Genomic DNA, 19,764 nt, shown 5'->3' on the forward strand with positions numbered 1-19,764 from the left:
TGCGTACATAAGAATTACACGGTAGTGAGATAATGGCGATAACCACATTCGTAAACTTAAAACTAAAGCTACGAGGGTTCCAAACGCGTCCTGTTCTAAGAAGAAGCCCACAACAAACTTAGCCGGGTGTTTTTTGTTATCACCATCTCACAATTTCATTTTAAATTATTAGAAGAACAACCTGGTTAGAGCAATAATTTACACCCAAGCTTTTTATCGATTACGTAGTTCTTTATACTATAATAGGACTTTTCTATAAGCTTACGTTTAATACAAACTTTGAACTTTTTAAGAGACATCTCTAAGATGTCAATTGATAGTTTATTATAGGATTGTATGCAATTTCCTTTAAACGAATTATTAATTTTAATGTAACCTAGTATATTGCACTGTAAGTTTATTCTTACTTCTAATGTTTAAATTATTGCAGTCACATTAAACAGGAGCAGTCTTTAACAGGAGGGTGTGATTGCGATAGCGATATTATGGTTGTCACCTTTGTACAGTTATTTATCTACAAGTCATTCCTGGAATCAAAGTGCCACTCTGTGTCCATCAACCTGAAGAGTAGATGTTGAGCCTTATATGCCTTTAAACACACCTTTAAGACCGGAGCATAATAATATTACTGGTTGGTGGCAGAAATAAGCATTTCAGTAATCCTTACCCGTAAGATCTCTGCCCTGCCTAGTATTAAAAGCTGATATAATAATAAGCCTTTTTTAATTTATTTATTTGATTCATGCAACAAGGCCCAATTAAAAACACATAAAACCCATATGTGATACAAACATTAAACAAAATAATATTTCCACTATGTAAATCACAATCGTAAGCAGTTAAGACACTACAAATTGAGTTGTATATTTGGTGTTCCAGAGTGCGGGGTGCAGGTGAACGATGGGGGCGCGGTGGGCGCGGTGCGTGGCGCTTTCGCTGGCATGGGCCGCGTGCGCCGCCGCGCCTGCCGGCTCGCCACCCGCGCCCCCGCCCGATACCCCTTGCGACCCCCTGCTCCTCAAGAGACCGCCGCCCATGCCACCAGTATGTATACAACTGCCGGAAACTGCAATTTAAGTTACTTGTACCTTTGTTCTCTTTTATTTATTTCTATTTTGTTCTTGTGTGCAATAAAGTATTTTATGATTTGAACTGCTGTACACGTTGACTTTTTTTACCATATCACATCCCCCAGCCCCTTTAATCTGTTACACAAGAAACTGCCACCTTACGCCGGTACGGATACCACTGTTTCTATACGACGACTATCTCGCCATCTTACATATTTTTTTCTAATTCGAATTTAAATTCAAACAATCTTTATTTGCCTTAACCCCTTATCATTGTTCCAGAAGACCTGTGTCCTGTAGTTGGTCGGTAATGGGTTGATATGATGATGATGATGAATCTTTATTTGCATTTTATAGTGATTGCGGGTTAAAAATTTGATCTTAAAATTTGATCTTATCTATATATATGGCATGCCAATTGCCAACCAAACAATACCTTAACTACATCCCAGCGCATTTCATGTTTTACTCAAGATACTGCTTGCCTGAGTCATTTGCGCTCTGGTCTGGATACGAGAACCATTTAAATTTTTCATCAAAACTAATGATCGTTGCAGCGGTATGAGTATATGACTACTGACTGACCATCGCTTTATCGCTTTGCTCGTAACTTTAATTTATAGTACACGTTTGTGGTTGGACACAACGACTAGGCCGCCGTTAAAACGACGACGACGACGACAACGAAATAAAAGTCACTATGTAATACTGTAGCATCTTAATTCAGTTTCTATATTCAATATAGCTTATATATATATAGTTTTAAGTTATTTTATTTTATTACATCCCATACTTGTTGTTTATTGTTTATTGTTATTAGGTACACAAAACCGGTAATAACTAAAAGTAGATCTATATATAAGTAATAACAAGTTTTGTTCTAAGCTACAACCCAAAGTATGTGTACACAACTTGGAATTAAATTAAACAGAAAGTAAAGATAAAATTAAAGTTGAAACAAAAAAAAAAACACTTAAATAATAATATATATATTATTTCCCTAAAGATTATGTGGAATAGTGCTTAATAATTTGATTTTTAAAAATATTTATCCTTTTGTTAAAAATGTCAATATTATGATTACTTGATACTAAATCATTATAAAGGCGGCACATGCGAACGATGGGATTGTAAAAGGAAGTATTGTTCTTGTAGACACTTAAGGAAAATGGTTTAAAATATTTTAATCTGGGATTAACCCGAGTATTTATAGTAATGAGCGAGAGCAAGACGGAAGAATCAATTTGGGAGTTAATGAGCTTAAATAAGAAGATCAAATGAAAGTATTACATTGTAAGTGCAATAAAGATTTTAAACAATCAATCTATCCTTATTTATAATGATAAAATTTGTGTTTAGAACGTCCGAGAGTATGAAGCGGCAGTGGCCCAAACCGCCCGAGCGCTATCGGAGCTAGTGGAGCAAGGAGCAGCAGACGAAGCCAGGGCGGCAGCGCTTGCTCGAGCAGCCGCACGTGCTCCGCTCCACCCACCACCCGCAGCCGTCGCGCTCGGAGCACCGCAGCTACATCTCGGAGTTCTTTACATTTCCGACCCACCGAGACTGATAGTGTTCCAACAAAACAACTCGGCTACACTTCAACAGTTCTGGCGTACTTTAGCATCCGCCTGGAACGCAAGTCTTGTCCTCTGGTCTAACGCGTGGTATTCATGTGAGGGGAACCCTGGCTGGTGGGGTGGAACTGCCGCAGCGAGGGGTGCGGGACCGGTCAGGGCTGCTGCTGCTATTTTTCGCCGGATACCGGCATTGCCTTGTGAAGAAAGTATGTACGAATGGTTAGGCGGCCCGCCGCTGTGTGATCCGGTTACAACGGATTGTGAGGCTATGCCAACTGAAAATGAAGAACAAAGATTACAGGTAAATATTATTAAAATTTAACTTATTCTTTGACGGCCGATTGGCGCAGTGGGCGGCGACCCTGCTTTCTGGGCCCAAGGTGTGGGTTCGACCCTTACAACTGGAAAAGATTTGTGGGATGAACATTAATGTTTTCCAGTGTCTGGGTGTTTATCTGTAATTTGTATATTATTAGTATTTATGTATATTATTCATTAAAAAAATCATCAGTCATCTTAGTACCCATAGCACAAGCTACGATTGCTAGATGGCCATGTGTGTATTGTCGTAGTATCTATATATATATGTATATAAATTCTTAGGTTTTTTGATATTTTTTTTTAATTTCTCAGTATCAGACTGGAGTAATTAAATTGCCCTTATCAACCCCTGTGTCTCGGAGAGCACAAAGTTTATTGTGCCTGATGTTTTTGCTTACACTGTTACTCTTTTTAAACCATAATGCAACCCTAGCATGTATTTTCAGTTTACTGTAGTCAGATTAGCCCGATGTGGTCGCGCCAAATATTGGGTTATTGGGTATTGGGGTTTTTCCGTCAATCTCAGTACAAGCCTTGAGTTAGGAAATTAGCGGCGTCTAGGTAACTATCACTAACATGTGACAGTAATCCTGTTAAAGCCCTCAATTCCGCAATGGAGCAGCGTGGTGGGTCTATACTCTTAACTTCTCTGTTTTTTTTATTACGGGGTGAAATCTCTTGGTGAGATACTCAGCTAAATATATGAGATAAAAACTTGAGTTATGTGGGATTCTTACCCACTAAAACTACCTTGAAGGCCACCCTCGGCACAAATGTACGAAATTTTGCGCTATTTACGTACCAACATATTGCTAAAATTTATGATGACACTAGATGTTGCCCGCGTACTTTGTCCCCGTTTATTGCGTTTTTTTTTTTACAAATCGAGGTTTTCCTGAGAAAAAGCCACATATGTTATTCTCCATCCTTTGAACTGTCTTTATGCCAAAAATAAAGTTGGTTGGTTACTTAGTTTGGGCGTGAAGGAAGGACAAACAAACAAACACACTTTCACATTTCTGATATTAATTACGAAATTGAGATTAAGATGATGGAAAGTTTATATGGATTGTCAAAAAGAGTTTGGCTTGAAGTGATTTATTTCATTTTGTAGTATCGATGCAAATGCAGCTCGGGCCACTGGCACCCCGGTGGCGGCGGCCTGGCTTGGCTGAGCGGCGCCACCCTGGCAGATACTGGCCAGCTGAATTGCACGCCGTGCGGTCTGGGCAGCCACCCAGCCGCTTGCTTGGCTGAGGCCTACCGCGCCTCGCTCCTCGCTGCCAACTTGGCTGGCATGCTGCTGTGTCTAGTCATAGGATTCATAATTTTTAAAAAGAGGAAATGTAAAGTAAGTGTTAACTTATTTTAAATTGTCTCGTAGTAAAAACTAAGCAAATCTTTTCTTTGTCTTCTGTGCGTATTAAATTCAAACAATTAAATATCTGCTTTTGGCCATTAATTCCATCTAAATTTGGAGGAAGTATCATATAATAATAATAAAAATGAAGCATTTATAATATAAGTATTGTTGCGAAAATGTGTGTGTGTTAACACATATTATGTAAGTATATGCAGCGGCGTGCACACGGTTTTTGATCACAGGAAGATGGCGTAAAATGGAAAAATCCTCTCATACGAGTTACTCGTATATTAAACAATTTGGGTAGGCAACGCTTTAGTGCAAGTATGAAGAGAAAGCCACTGAATGTATGTATATTCCTTTGGGTGTTAAATTTAACCTACTCAACATTATTTTTGTTACGTTTTCAGGCGGTGGCAATGGGAATGTGGACGGTGTTGGAAGTAGTTCTCCTTGGTGCGATGCTCATGTATGGTTCGGTAAGCCGGAAATAATGTTATCATAGCTATGAATTCTATTCATTTAACCATTGTTAAGGTTATAATTTGTTACGTTAATTTTGCTTTATCTTCATTATTCACATCATTTTGTAGAACTAACGTAAGTAGATACATATATAATATAAGTAGATACCTATTTTCAAAGTTAAAGTCAAAGTCAAAGTCTCATATTTATTGATTCAAATATGACATAGAAGTGAGTTGATGGCGAATAACTAAACTTATCATCTTAAAACTGAAGCTGCGTGGGTTTCAGACGTGCCATTGTCTAACAAGAAGCCCACAACTATATAAGTCAATTTTTTTTTTATCACCATCTCACATTGTCATTTAAAACTATTTAGGATATAAACGGAGGAGATTTAGTTAGAGCAATAATTTACACCCAATCATTTTTACCGTTGACGTAGTACTATTACTACGTACGTACTATTTATACGTTTTTATTTAAACATTACGTAGGTTAGGTTAGGTTATGTTAGAAACTTAAGCAGCGATGGTTTTACATGATTTTCAAAATTTTATCACATTTAATGTTTCCATTTACAAAAAAAAAGTCTTAGTTTTCTTACAGATGAAAACACTTAATTCTATACACTCTGTTATCAAACGCACCGATGACTAAAAGTAATACAATACGAGTAGTTATATAATAATTTTATCAAAAAACAATGTGATAATTTCAAAAACGTCAAACGACACTCGAGTACAATATTAACATTTTTAACATTTATCTCTGTCGAAAATACCTACTGGAAAATACTTTCTTATAGCTTGCTATCTAAAACATACAACAAGATACAAAGGTTTAAATCGATGAGATGTTTCTTCCGGTGTGGTTAACTCAATAGATCGTTAATCCCCCTAACTATGTTAATAGACCTTATTATATAAGGTATTTTAATAAACCATCTATTCCTTTTTTTTATAATTAATATATTTGTTATATAAATATAACATAATATAAACTACTAGCGGACCCGCACAACTTAGTCCGCGAATGAGTCAACTTCAAAAAGCAGTCTTCATAGAACTTTAAAGAAACAATTCCGATATACTAACTACATATATCCGTTGTTTGGCGTAACGTTTACCGTTCACGCATCGCACGCATTGGAATCTCTCAAAAAGGATATTTTTTGTCGTAGCCTTATGTAAAGCCTTACTTGATACCAATCCAAAAAAAATCGAAATTGAAACAGCATTTTCTGAGATTAGAGCGTTCAACCAAACAATCTCAAATGCTTGATAATATTTCAACTATGCCTATCTAAAAAAAACACGTAAATCTTAAACTCCGCTGCGCGGATTTTGAAAGACAAATGCGGAGAAAATAGCGATGCTTTCCTGTAGGAGCTGTTTGCTTTTCCAGGATAAAAATAAGCCTATGAGCTATTCCAGAATGGTACGCATGGGATTCGATCGTTGTCCCATATGCCTTGCTGTTATATGACGTGCTGTTATCTGTGAAGAGTTATTTCCTTTATCTCCGACAATATTTATCAGATCTTCAATAAAATTAGACAACAAATGCTTAATAGTAGGTATACACTTTCAAAGAAAAAAATAATTATTCGATTCAAATTTAACGGAGCTATGGCGTGAAGTTGATAAAAATTTACATCCCGTTTTCCGGAGGAAACTTATTGTTTATCGGGGTAAAAAGTATCCTATATGTTGACCCGGAATATCAGCTACAATTATACCAAAGTTTATTTGAATTCCTTGAGTAGTTTTCACGAGAGACGAGACAGACAGACAGACAGACAAAAATTAAACAAAAATCTGTTTTGGACTCAGTATCGATTATAAAGCATCCCCCGGTCAAAATTTTCAAAATATATTATAAAATATATATATAAAATATATATAAAATCTTCCAGTTAAAGATTTATTATAAGTATAGATGTAAAACCAAATAAAATCTAAAACGTCTTCGAAACCACCGCAGCGAGGCACAGTTCCTAAGATGCTGGCAGCATTGCCAAAATCCACCTTCTATTTCTTTGCCTGGTTAGCAACTGTCTTAAGTAGCATGTACATAGTTAGGGATTTATTTATCGCCATTTGATAAATAAAATACCTTAGCCCGCGCGTCTGTAGATCAGGCTCGTGCCCCAGCGAATCAGTCTGACCTTTGTTTACAGACAGAGAGGTTTCAAAATTATTTTTCTGTCAAGACTGTAAGTTACTATCTTTTGCCGAATTTATAATGTATAGCCGTCTCCAGGCTGCCAATTATTAACATGCTACCGAGAAAGCAATTTAAAATTTTTAAATTGCTTTTATATTTTATTCCTCTCGCTCAAGCGATTCAAATATAGTATTAAAGACAGTGCCTCGTCCGTGACAGATAAAAATTGTAAGCATGCGATTATTATCTGTACGATTGCTCCGTTGGTAAAGTGATAATAATTAGTTCAAAAAGGTAGATTAGTAGACCCAGCTGTGACGGGTCACAAGTCACGGGGCTTGTCTCAGAATCAGAATGGTTTAGGTCTTAGGCCACCACGCTGCTTATATGCGGATTGGTAAGTTTTTACATTCCTTTGAACACTATGGAGAACTCTCAAGCATGCAGATTTCCCCAAGATGCGTTTCCTTCGCCGTTAGAGTAATACCTTAAAACACTCGTAGCTCCTTAAAGTTAGAGGTGAAGTCCTAACGATATGGCTGTATAATATTCGCGTTTCTGTATCTTTATATATATATTTCTTGTGTGCGTGTGCATGTCACTAAACTCCTCCTAAACGGCTGGACCGATTTGAATGGATTTTTTGGTATGCGTTTGGTTGGCACCCTGGATGGTTTAGATTCACAAATCAGCCCCAGAGATGGCGCTGGGGTCCGCTAGTTTACTATATGTAGTTGTTTACCCAAGGGGGTACGAGCGATGCCGCGGAAACAGCTAGTCTGTTATATAACCCTGGTGAGTTATGCAGTTCACAATCTATCACTTTGTTGGTGTTTTTTACATCATATGTAAACGTTACGGTCACGAACAAAGCCAAAGATGTTATCGGTTGATGTATTATCATTTTCATTAAATTTCATTATGTGTAACGAAATTTTCGACCACAGATTTTTGTCGGTGCTGTGGTTAGAGCTATTCTTAGTCTTATAAATAGTAACCAAGCAGGGGAAACCTGGGAATTTATAATCTGTGAGTTTTTCGTGGTCTGGTGGATTGGGCCGTGGCTACTTACAACCCTATTGATAAAGACGTGCCGTCAAGCGTTTAAGCGTTCCGGTACGATGCTGCGTAAAAACTATAATTATACCCCGCTAACACACCATATTGAACAATATTAAGGCCCTTACTGATAAACGTTGCGAAGCGGTTGAATAGTTACGCAATGTTTTGCCTTCGTCTTTCAAATGACAAATTATTGATGACAAATAGAGAGAAAATATTGTATAGCCGTAAAACCTGAGGTATAGCTAATTTACAGTTATTTATTTTGTTTATTTTCCGAAAACACTGAAAATTTCATATGACACGTATAACATTTTAACTAAGACATTATAACCCTAATGATGTTTACGCTTCCCGCCAAGATTGCACCGATCTCGCTTCAATTCATGTTGACCATCAAGGTTAATAACAAATGTAAACTTCTTGCAGTTGATTCCATCGCCATCCATCGCCAGGTGAGATTGAAGTTATGGGTTTTCTTTCTTTTATATTTAAAATTTATATTTGCTTTTATTCCCTATAGGCGGCTTCCCAATACATATCAGACGCTCGATGGCGCTGCGTAGCGGGTGCGTGGCTTCGCGAGTTGGGATTCGTAGCGTGCTACGGCTCCGTGGTGCTACGACTCTGGGTCCTACTAGCCGAGTTCCGTACTAGGAAAGCGCATCGTTGGACACCGAGGGACTCCGAGGTAACTAAATCCGTTTTTGGCTTGGCTAGCTGGGAAAAATGTCAAAGAAATACAACTCTTACTTACTTTATGTTGTTATTAAGAAATATGGATTTTAACTTGACTATGCGTCGATTAAGCAGATTTTCAAGTAAATAATCGATAGAAAACATGCTATGAATATTTTGAAAATTCAACAAATTGATTTGTCAGCCGACTGGCGTAGTGTGCCACGAACCAGCTTTCCGAGTCAAGGCCGTGGGTTCGATTCACATAGCTGGAAAATGTTTTTGTTATGTTTCTCTGCATTATATTCATATAAATATTTATCAGCTATCTTAGTACCCACAACAAAAGCTACATTGGGCCTAGATAGCGATGAGTATATTGCCGCAGTATATTTATTTCTTTGCATTTATATAATAAATAATAAATAATAATAAATATACTACGACAATACACACATCGCCATCTAGCCCCAAAGTAAGCGTAGCTTGTGTTATGGGTACTAAGATGACTGATGAATAATTATATGAATAACATACATAAATATTTATAATATATAGATAAACACCCAGACACTGAAAAACATTCATGTTCATCACACAAACATTGTCCAGTTGTGGGAATCGAACCCACGGCCTTGGCTCAGAAAGCAGGGTCGCTGTCCACTGCGCCAGTCGACCGTCATAGAAATTTACATGTACCCGTGATACTTTTTAAATACACATACATATATACACAATGATCTTCTATTGGGGGTATTAATTACATTTCAAAAAATATACTGAAAAATGAATTTGTTCAAAAAACTGATGAACGCATTATTTTAGGTGACTGTGTAAAGGGTCTGTTTGTATCCAAATTTATGATGACTTTCAGGTTTTAAGGATAGTAGCTGCCATGGTGCTGGGCGCAGCATGCTATCTTGCTGCTTTCACAGCGACAGCGGCATGCGACGAGGATGCCAGTGCTGGCTGCGCTCGCGCTGCATGGCACCACGTCACTGCCGCTGCAGAGCTCCTGCTGCTGGCGGCTGGCCTGAGGATTGCACATGCCGCCAGAAACGCTAACGTTCCGTTTCAGGTAATTCAGGCCGTTAACTGCTGGACTATTTATCTGGATAACAGACCTCAACCGCTAACACATTCCCATCTGCAGCGCCACGTGTCACAGATACCCAGCTCTGGAAATAAAAGTGTTCGTCGTATGTAATCTTTTTTAGGTTATTCTAATTTTAGTGCCTTAGATACTCGGACTAATATAGTATAATGATAGTAATAATGGTCGGACCAAGCAGACGGGCGAATATATGGTACCTATGTGAAAAAATCGCCTATAAACAGAGCAACACTTTGCAGAGCATGCACGGAACAGGTCCTTCAAATTTCCGCTTTGTGTCCATCAACCGAAGGTGTAGGTGCTAAGCCTCATGTGCCTGTAATTACACCAGCCACCTTGCTCTCGAAACCAGGGCCCCAAGTCTGCTATTACAATTGTGTGTCAGTGATCGATCAGTGACTTCATAATTGTCAATTTTGGCATATTTGGTAGTCTGCTAACACAATGGTGTCATTATGGTGTCATTATGATTTTCCGATGGAAAACCACTGACACTTCAATGAACATTTGCTAGTCTCCTGCACAATGACAATTCAATGATCGCACGAATTGGTAGTCTGCTAATATTTTGACAGTTCTATTGATCATTGTGAGACCATTGAGACGCAATTCTGCAGTCATTGCCTTTTAGCAATATTATTGTTGATTATTCAATTGTGAAGTGTGAGATCATAATATTCAGATTAAGGTGGAATATTTTTAAGTTGGCTAAGACTATTGATGTTCTTCAATACGATTTGATTAAGCGTAGCAGGCGCCGTCGAGCCCGCAGCTTGCTAAGAAACAATGTAGACTACTATAGGATCTTCCCGATGCGGAATTTATAAAAAAAGGAGTTGCTTGGCAGACTGTAATGAGTCAAGTGTGGGAGCTCGCTCCACTTAGGCATTCCCAAACCACGGTAAGAAAACAACTTTAATTTTCGTTGCTTTTTAATTAAGTATAGTACCTATATCTCAGAAAATGTTATGATGGCATGGCTGTAATGCTGGTATTTCTGTTGCAGTTACTGGTAGCACTAGCATTTTATGCATCTGCCCCTTAAAAATAACGATTGGGCCCCCCACAATGTTTCTCAGATCACTGCCTCAAGAGCTGTGGGACAAATAACGGAGGTGCTTAACACCAAATTTAATAAAAAGTGTTAAATGTCCAGAGTGATAAGGATGCTGAAGTGGAGTGATGGATGAAGGAAGAAATTATATTTTACCAGTTATATGCTGAGTACTTTACCAAGAAGAATGCTTTTTCAGCTTCTATGAAAAAAATTACTTCAGATATCATAGATTGGACACATGTGGCAATAATAAGGCCGAATGTTCATGAAAGGCAATATTATAACACTAAGGTATTGCATTCCCTAACTGTTATAATAGTAACTTTAATATTGAACTCATATTTTAATATTATGTGATATATCTAGCCAATAATCTTCAATTTATTTAACAATCTGTGACGCAGATTTAAATATATTGTGCCTGCAACCCAGGCTCTGCTCTTAACTCCAATGTGTGGCAGAGTCACCCACTCAGCCAACACTTAACTCCATTAAATGATAATGGGGCATGAGGTTTTTTTTAGGTATTACTTATTTTAGGTTTTTTTAATTAATTCCAATATAGATTTTTAATCGTCAAGGTTAATATTGGTTGGATTTTCAGGTGAGTTTTTCCTCTGTGAAAAACTATGATGACCACAACTTAAATACTATAGAGGGGAGATACACCACACTACTCTATGCATGAAACTTGTGACTGTATGCAATACAGTAGAGCGCTGTAAAAGTATATTGGAAGAATGTTTCAGGTAAAGTAAATAAAATGCTTTAGATAGCATGTTAGGGTCTCCTAGATTGAAAACTGTAGTAATTCATGTACATAGTTTGATGGTGAAGTGTTTTATTTCCAAATATCTTTTTCTGGTAATTGTTTAGAGCAAGTATGCATTATAATGCATACTTGCTCTAAACAATTGCACTGCTGGCAAGATTGCAGATGCATGTTGTGTTTGGCACAATATAAAAGCCACAACACAATTAAAGCAATTCTTCTGCAAGAGGCATTTAACTTTTGTGTGTTATTAAAATTATTTTTATAAATCTATGAGGAGACAAATAATACAAGTTAATAAAGATAAGACACTGAACAATGATTTTTATTTACAGTAATTTAGTTTACAAATGAATACATGTAAAAAATGAAGACTCTTCAGCTGGCTTCCAATAAAAGCAGGAGGATATAATTTTTTCTTTAATTAGCAAATTTCATTTTGAAATCCAAACCTTTATTGTTACCCTTTTTATATTCATTCCAAGAATTATTTATTTTATCTGATGAAGTTCCTTATAGATAGAGGACAGAATTCTTCAACAGATAACAGCAAATCACTTTGTTCACAATTAGAGCCGAGTTGGAAAGCTCTATCACATAAGGACTTGGTTCACAGAGACTTCAACGAGTAAACCAGGGTCTGCTTGAAGGTTGGGCACTGCAGCAGGCTCTTGTCAAAAGACTGTGGACAAAGGCATATATTATGAGTATATGTGTACCAAGGGTTAAACATAGTGTTTTGTCCTATTAATCTATTGTTTTTAATTATTCTACAACAATTTTTTACTCTGTTACAGGGATGCTGGTCACAATTTGTGCAATACCTTAAATGGGTCCACAAGTTAATAAAAAATGTAGTTAGCACCACCATGATAAGTACAAGTTCATTAGCACCTGTGATAAGCGTACATGAATAAAGAATTTAAGAATTTTATTAAATTTTTGATTACTCCCCATATTTGTGTTTTTTTTAATTAAATTACCAAGATACTGTTGGAAACACACCAATTTGATACCTACTTAGACTTCATATCATGCTTAAACAGTACAAGATTGCATTACTTACTTTCGCTCTTCAGTGGGAATTTATTTATAAAATTTGAGCGTAGGTACGCAACCCAATGTCGCTTCGCCGGGCAACGTCCGTTATTGGTACAGCTCCAGGCTGATCTGTCTAACTCTCCAAAAGCAGCGACGAAGTTTGCTCGATGAGGAGCATTTTGTTTGTTTTGATTATAATTTATATATTTTCACTAGCACAAAATAACGTCAATGAAATTTAATGTCAATTCGACAGTTACAGATTAAATATAATTATTTTTGACAAAATTTGGCACACAAAATATTTGTTTTTTGGGTTCCTTCGATTGTTTTACCAAATGTGATACAAAGTTCGTCTTTAGAACACAAATCAATAACATTTAAAAATATTTCTAATCAAAAATTCGCTTAATTGGACATTATTAATTAATGGTAGTTTTTTTAATTTTACTTCTCAAACACAGTTTGACCAAATGGCAACACTGATTCCCTTTCTACCACAATGCAATTATCATCCAATTACAATCCAATTGTAAGACCATTGTGAATTTAGTAGACTACCGACTTTGGGCACAATGATAATTGGATTGCAATGGAATGGTGTCATAATGACAAATCTTGTAAAATAGCAGACTTGGGGCCCAGAACCCTTCAATGCTGCTCTGCGGCAGAAATACGCATGGCGGTAGTACTTCGTCGGGCTAGCTCTGTCAAAAAAATTATCTACTGCTACTGACTATATACTTAGTGTTTTAGTCATTCTAATCTTTGATACATAAACACTATCAAAATGGTTACAATCAATTGGGGATGAAAGAAAGTGACAGCAGTGGTAATAACGTAGTCCGAGGTCTGTTATCCTGGGCCGCATTGCTGGCTATATACAGAGGTTTCCTGTGATTCATTAGACAACGTTTGTCTTGTGAAGGAAAACATTTAGAGAAAACCTTCATGTCCGAGAGCCTCAAGGGCCTGTTAAGTCTACCAATCCGCACTATTCCAGCATAGTTGACTACGCGTAAGCCCTTCTCATTCTAAAATACATAAGCATTTATTTATTGGTTTCTAGCTCTCTACACACTACACACTTTTCTTCAGGTTCACTCCGAAACAGTTTAACAGAGATAATTGTCTGTTAGGCTGTTTCCCTGACGGGCTGTGACGTCAGCCTAGAGTATATCCGAAAGTCAGCGCTGTAGTAGTCAAATACCTACTGAAGCATTATGCTGAGCTAGCAACGTTTTCACCCAAAGCACCCTTTAGCGAATGCATTTAGTTTGTACATAATAAGTATACTTAAATATTAAATAGTTTTAGTGTAAATTCCTTAATTCCCTTTAGTTTTGGTAAATAATGTGTGAAAGCTGAATAAAGTTTATTATTATAGTAATATACTTATTATTCTGAGGTTTATAATGAAGATCAGAATTCAAGGTTATATAATGGTATCAGGAGCGTGGTTGGCTAGCGGCGGCGCTATGGTCGGAGGGGGTGTGCGGGGTGGCGTGGCGAGCAGCCGCGCTGGTGGGCGCGGCGCCGGAGCGCTCCGCGTTGGCCGCGGCTGCGCGTGCGCATCTGTCCTCAGGCGCCGCGCTCGCCTGCGTGCTGGCGCCGAGGCTGTGGCACGGGTACCGCGCGAGATCGCTCGCACAAGAGGCTAGTATTTCTTAATGTTGAAAGTAGCAATGCAGACTCATCAAAACCCTGGCCGTATGGTGGATATTTTAAAGCTAAACGATACTACTTTATGCAGTGCACGTTTTGCTGTGGTGATTCACGGATCTGCAGTAAAAAAGTTACATTATTTTAGCGCGCTTACGTCTTCAAAGCTTCAGTCCGCTGACTGTATTTTGTCCTCGGCCCCCACGTGTGACCGACTTGACGTTTCAAGCACTTTTGAAACGTCAAGTCAGTCTGTTTGTATGTGTCTCCACCACCAGTTTAGAAGGTAGATTCCACGGAGAAAAAGTCGGCAAGAAACCCGGTAGGTTGTTCTTTTTTTACATCATTTTACAGTTAAACAGTCTTTAGAATTTTGCTGTCTTTTGAGAGATAAGAGCGGAGCGGCCTGCTTCCAAGCAGCTTTGTCGTTAAGAAATTCGTCACGATTTATTAAATGGTACTTTAGGTACCATATTATAAAAAACTACCAGGATTTATTAAATGTATTTTAATTTTATTTTTACAACGTGTAAATGAAAATGAAATGTTACTTCAAAGGATTTAGAGGTACATTATTTACGGTCTTTGAGACTTTTCTGTGAAACCGAAAGGCTACTAGTTTTTGAGTAAACCATTGCCATAGTTTATGCTGAAAGAAATCAGATAGAACCTTAACATCACATGCAAGAGTAAAATCAAGTGACTCCTATCACTTTATTAGGTACGCCTCACGTAGCGTTGGTACATATCGGTCCTTTATGTTAAATAGGGCATTCATAAGTAAAAATTTTAAATGTTTTTAATTAGTTTGTATTGAAAAATAACTATGCTTCTTTTGATTAAATATGTTTACGGGATGATTCCTTATGAAATATACTTTTGCACCCTTTTACAGTATTTCGAAATTCAGTTACACGTTGTATATATTACGACTAACACACATCGCCATCTAGCCCGAAAGTAAGTGTAGCTTGTGTTATGTGTACTAAGATAGCTGATGAATATTAATGAAAAATATAATAACCATAGATACTTATAATATACAGATACTGAAAAACATTCATGTTCATCGCACAAACATTTTTAAGTTGCGGGAATCGAAATCTCACACTTCGGCAATGGTAGCAGGGTAAGCTAACTGCGCAAATCTGTCGTCAAAATACAAAGAATACAATGAATGACGTTGTTATGTGGCCAGGTATCGCGGCGCGGTCCGGCGGAGGGTTTCGGTGCGGAGGGCGAAGAGGAGCCCACGTCGGAGGAGGTGCGTGCGGAGCTCAAGCGGCTATACGTACAGCTTGAGATCATGCGCAACCAGACCCTGCGGCGTGACAACCCGCACATCAGCAAGCGGCGCGGAGGACGCAAACCGCCGCATCGACGCTTCTCGCTACAGGTATACATTTAACAGAGCTTGTATCTCTACAATCGTAATACTATTAATAATTAAATGAAGATATTCATAAACCAAATGGTATAACTTATCAGGCGGTTTTTAATGTAACTCTTTGAAAATTTTAATTATTATTATTATTATTATTATAAGTATAGATTACAACAGGTTGTCAAAAAAAGGTTTAGGTTCTCGATTCGATGCCCTACTACCCCTTTTTTTTCTACAAGTTCCTACCTAGAACGAGTAGGTAAATGTTGCCCGTATTCTTCGTCTAAAAAGGTTTTTTAAAAATGCCATGGGAACAAGTGGTTTTCCTGGGATAAAAAGTAACTGTATGCCAAAAATCAAGTTGATTGGTTGATTTGTTGCTTAGTACACGTACAACGTAAAATAAGGGCAAACAAACACAATATGGCATTTATAATATTAGTTACGATACTTAGTATTAGTTAGACATCCCCTGTTGAGATCCTGAAGTCTATCTGTTGAACATATGCTACTATCGCACGCAAAAACTGCCTGAAATTTAGAACGGAGATAGATTATACCCTGAATTAACCAACAGGCTACTTTTTATCACCGCAAAATCCATCGTTCCCTCGCGATTTCGCTGTATAACAAAAGCTTTATTTCGCCATTACAAACTTCCTCGATATTAGATTTATACTAGCTAAACTGTGCGATGTTGTCCGTGGTGAACGTAATTACGAGATAAGTTTATCCTGACCCAGCTAAGCTGAAATATTTGTTATATGATAATCAATAATATCATCATTATCAACCTAGTACTGACACAGTAGGTACAAGGAACGGGCCTCTTAACTTGAGAAGAGTTTAGGCCATAGTCAACCAGACAGGTTTCCTCACGATGTTTTCCTTCACCGTTAAAGTGTTTAATTGCATAAAAAATATTAAACACTACATAATATTTATTGTATAGCTACATTAGGACCTACATTCAGTTCTCATAACGAAATTTTGAATTAAGAAATTGCAACATACGATTTTCTTACAACTTCAAGCACACGCACTGTAACTGAACTTGTGCACTGCATTTCGCTCGTCGTTTGACCTTCGCAATACCCAAAGATTACTAACTGATGGACTTTAAAAAAGAAATTGAATGAATTACTAATTTAAAAATAGGTTTCATTTAGGTAGGTACTTTGTTGAACTGGCACTTTTTCCAAATGTCCATCTTACGAACGTACAACAATCTTAATTCAGAAATCATATGGACTTCTCAAATTCTAAGTATGCCTAAGTAATTCTAACCCAAACGATAAACGAAAACGAGCAACCACTCACAACACTTATGCAACCCAGCACGTCTTGCCATTGGTCAGAAGCAGAAGTTTAACCTTGAACAAGTGTCAGTTGTTGTATATAGTAGTAACAACAACTTTTATTTCTCACTCCTTCACTTATCCTTAGTCCTTGTTGGCTTAGGGATACTTGATCGCGAAGCAAAAAGATCTAATTCCTTACAAATTGTGCCAGATTTGCAAGGACAATATCGTGTCAAACCATATTATACAGTACATTATTCAATACGGCCTCGAGATAGCAGGGGACCGTTGCGCACGATTCGTAATGAAATGTGTGGAGATATACCAAGAGATGTACATAATACTTACGAGATGTTTTCGAAACATTTATATGCAAAACTTTAGCACGATCTTTTAACATGTGTGGTGTACATGGAAATGCTTCCAGTCCTAAAAAGTGTACGAGCTCCGAACAATTGAACAATATAAATTAGAAAGGTTTCTATATACCTACATCAAGGCATCGCGGTCGCGTAACCCAAAGTATACAAGTACCTTTAGATATAACCCCTTCTATAACATTTTTGAACACTCATTAATTTAACGTTTCGTATTCCATCCCACTCCGACTTTAGAAAAAGGGCAGTCGTGAAAAGGTAAGGAGATATGATGTATATCGCATGCGCAATGACCGAAGCCCCGCATGACCCCTGTGGATGTCCGCCTGTGCCCCTACACAGCGGCCCTGGGCCTTCCCCACCGCACTCACCCAAAATCGCAACAGCTATATATTTTCCGTATTATACATATAATATATACGCTTTTATGTTTTGCGGAACACTATCGAATCAATCGAAAATAATACATATATAGGTACTCTTTCTTTAATACGAATAATACTGTAAAATAATAAGACATAAATATTTCACGCTAGCATTTATCTATATTATTCTGCTATAATATCGTAATAAAATATGTCTTCTGTTTCTTTAAATTGCTAGCTTTCACAACATTTTGTTTAAGATTAATGTTTATATATATTTACTAATATTTCATATTATGTACGTTATACAAAGGGTTTAATTTAACTTTAAAAAACTCTCAATCCTTGTATACTAATAACTAGTAAAACATTACAAAGCATCTACAGGAGTTATAAACAAAATCTTACATTTTTGTATATGTTTAGGCATTGCAAGCACGTCGTGGGGGAAAGAATAAAGCGAGCAGCCAGAGTGTGGTCGAGGCGAGTGAAGCAGGAGACGCCTCTAGAACTCCTGAAGATTCCGTCTGCTCCATTGAAGGTCCATCACATTACACGGACGGAGACACACTAGCGTGATTAAATATTTTACATCAGCCGAATGTAAAGCTCCGAAGTTGTGAACCTTGTGTTACAGGTTAACATGAAACTATCTTCATGTTAAAAATCGTTTTACCTTTACTTTACCTTAGTACAAGATTTGCTTGCTCGCAAATCTCGATCAGGTCAGCATCATGTAAACTTTGTTAAAGGTTGACACACTTAGACAAAGAAGGTCAGTATAATTAAATTATGCGTTAAGGGTAAACATACTCGTAAATCGGAAAAACTCGTAAATGTAACATTTAAAAGACTCGCTTAGTAAATAATAAATATTATTGTTAAAACAAAGAGGAATTGAAAATGTTAATGTTGTTAAAATGTGGGGTTTATATATATCTATACTCTTATACTTTAGAAAATTCCTACCTTGTAACAACTATTAGAGTCGTTATATTATTTTCGACTTTTTCATTTTGAGTTGCAGTAGTAAGTAGGTATGCGTACGTGGATTAAGTTCCGGCATAATTCGAATAAAATGATTGGTTGTCTTACTTGGAAATTTCTAAACGTACAGATTTCATATATCTTTAATATTTTAGGTTTTTAAATTATATGTGTCGTTCCACATTGTCACTAGAAATTATTATATATATATATATATATATATATATATATATATATATTCTACGAATGTTGACTTTATATTTCTTCTCTCTCTAATGTTGATGTTTAAATAATTAAGGGTGAGTATTCCGGCTAACGGAGGCAATAATAAAGCTTTCGTGAAGAGAGTTTGGGTGAGATGAATGGCATTATAACTGCTCGACTATGGGCTATGATTACTTAGTGTTATAATTTTAGCCATGTTTATTTGGTTGTTTTGTACGTTGGTCTGTACCCTCAGTGCTCATTTTTATATGTTAATAAATATTTCATTGACTTTTAGTTTTGATTGGTGTTTAGTTACATGATGTGATGATTAATCCAATATAGATAATATTTTTTTTTCTTTTTGATATTCTAAAAGATAAAAATATAAATAAAACGAATTGCTTCAGTTTAGTATCAACTTATAGGCCTTATTATGTATATGTGTATTTAATTAAATGTATGGACCATTCGTTAGTAAAGGGAATTTGAAAAGAGTGGTCGGGTTTTAGTTTTTGAACATTATTTTTGCACTCCTAATTATTTCACAATCCTAGAGCCATCTTGTCAGGACATCATGGGCGGAGAACCTTTTGTGAGGATTTGAGTAATAATTTTAGTAGGGTACCTACTAAAATTTAATAAATGTAATTGCAGATTTTAGTTTAAGTTAAGTGCTAACAGAATAAATGCTAACTGGATACCTACTTAGGAAAGCAACTAGGGTACAATTATCCATACGGCATTTTGGTCCCTAGTAGCAAATAATAACGAAATAAGGTATATATTATTGTA

At 36.9% G+C, this 19,764-nt stretch overlaps 1 protein-coding gene across 1 annotated transcript; it reads left to right on the forward strand.

Moving 5' to 3' along the window:
* Positions 1–900: 900 nt before the first annotated feature.
* Positions 901–18,454, forward strand: LOC120637112 (probable G-protein coupled receptor 158). Its single transcript, XM_039908763.1, has 10 exons — positions 901–1,044; positions 2,430–2,948; positions 4,083–4,319; positions 4,742–4,810; positions 8,551–8,718; positions 9,580–9,783; positions 14,142–14,345; positions 15,550–15,747; positions 17,651–17,671; positions 18,205–18,454. Exons 1-10 carry the CDS (start codon positions 901–903, stop codon positions 18,355–18,357), a joined length of 1,917 nt encoding a protein of 638 aa, XP_039764697.1. The 3' UTR covers positions 18,358–18,454.
* The last annotated feature ends 1,310 nt before the right edge of the window (positions 18,455–19,764 follow it).

This window comes from Pararge aegeria, chromosome 3 (genome assembly GCF_905163445.1).
Source record: "Pararge aegeria chromosome 3, ilParAegt1.1, whole genome shotgun sequence".
In the NCBI taxonomy this organism is placed as follows: domain Eukaryota; kingdom Metazoa; phylum Arthropoda; class Insecta; order Lepidoptera; family Nymphalidae; genus Pararge; species Pararge aegeria.

What these genes read in the sequence shown, in the direction of transcription:
- LOC120637112 (XM_039908763.1), top strand. Translation starts at nt 901, where the DNA reads ATGGGGGCGCGGTGGGCGCGGTGCGTGGCGCTTTCGCTGGCATGGGCC. An exon ending in GACCGCCGCCCATGCCACCA is followed by an intron (nt 1,045 to 2,429) that starts GTATGTATACAA and finishes ATTTGTGTTTAG; the next exon opens with AACGTCCGAGAGTATGAAGC. An exon ending in CGATGCTCATGTATGGTTCG is followed by an intron (nt 4,811 to 8,550) that starts GTAAGCCGGAAA and finishes TATTCCCTATAG; the next exon opens with GCGGCTTCCCAATACATATC.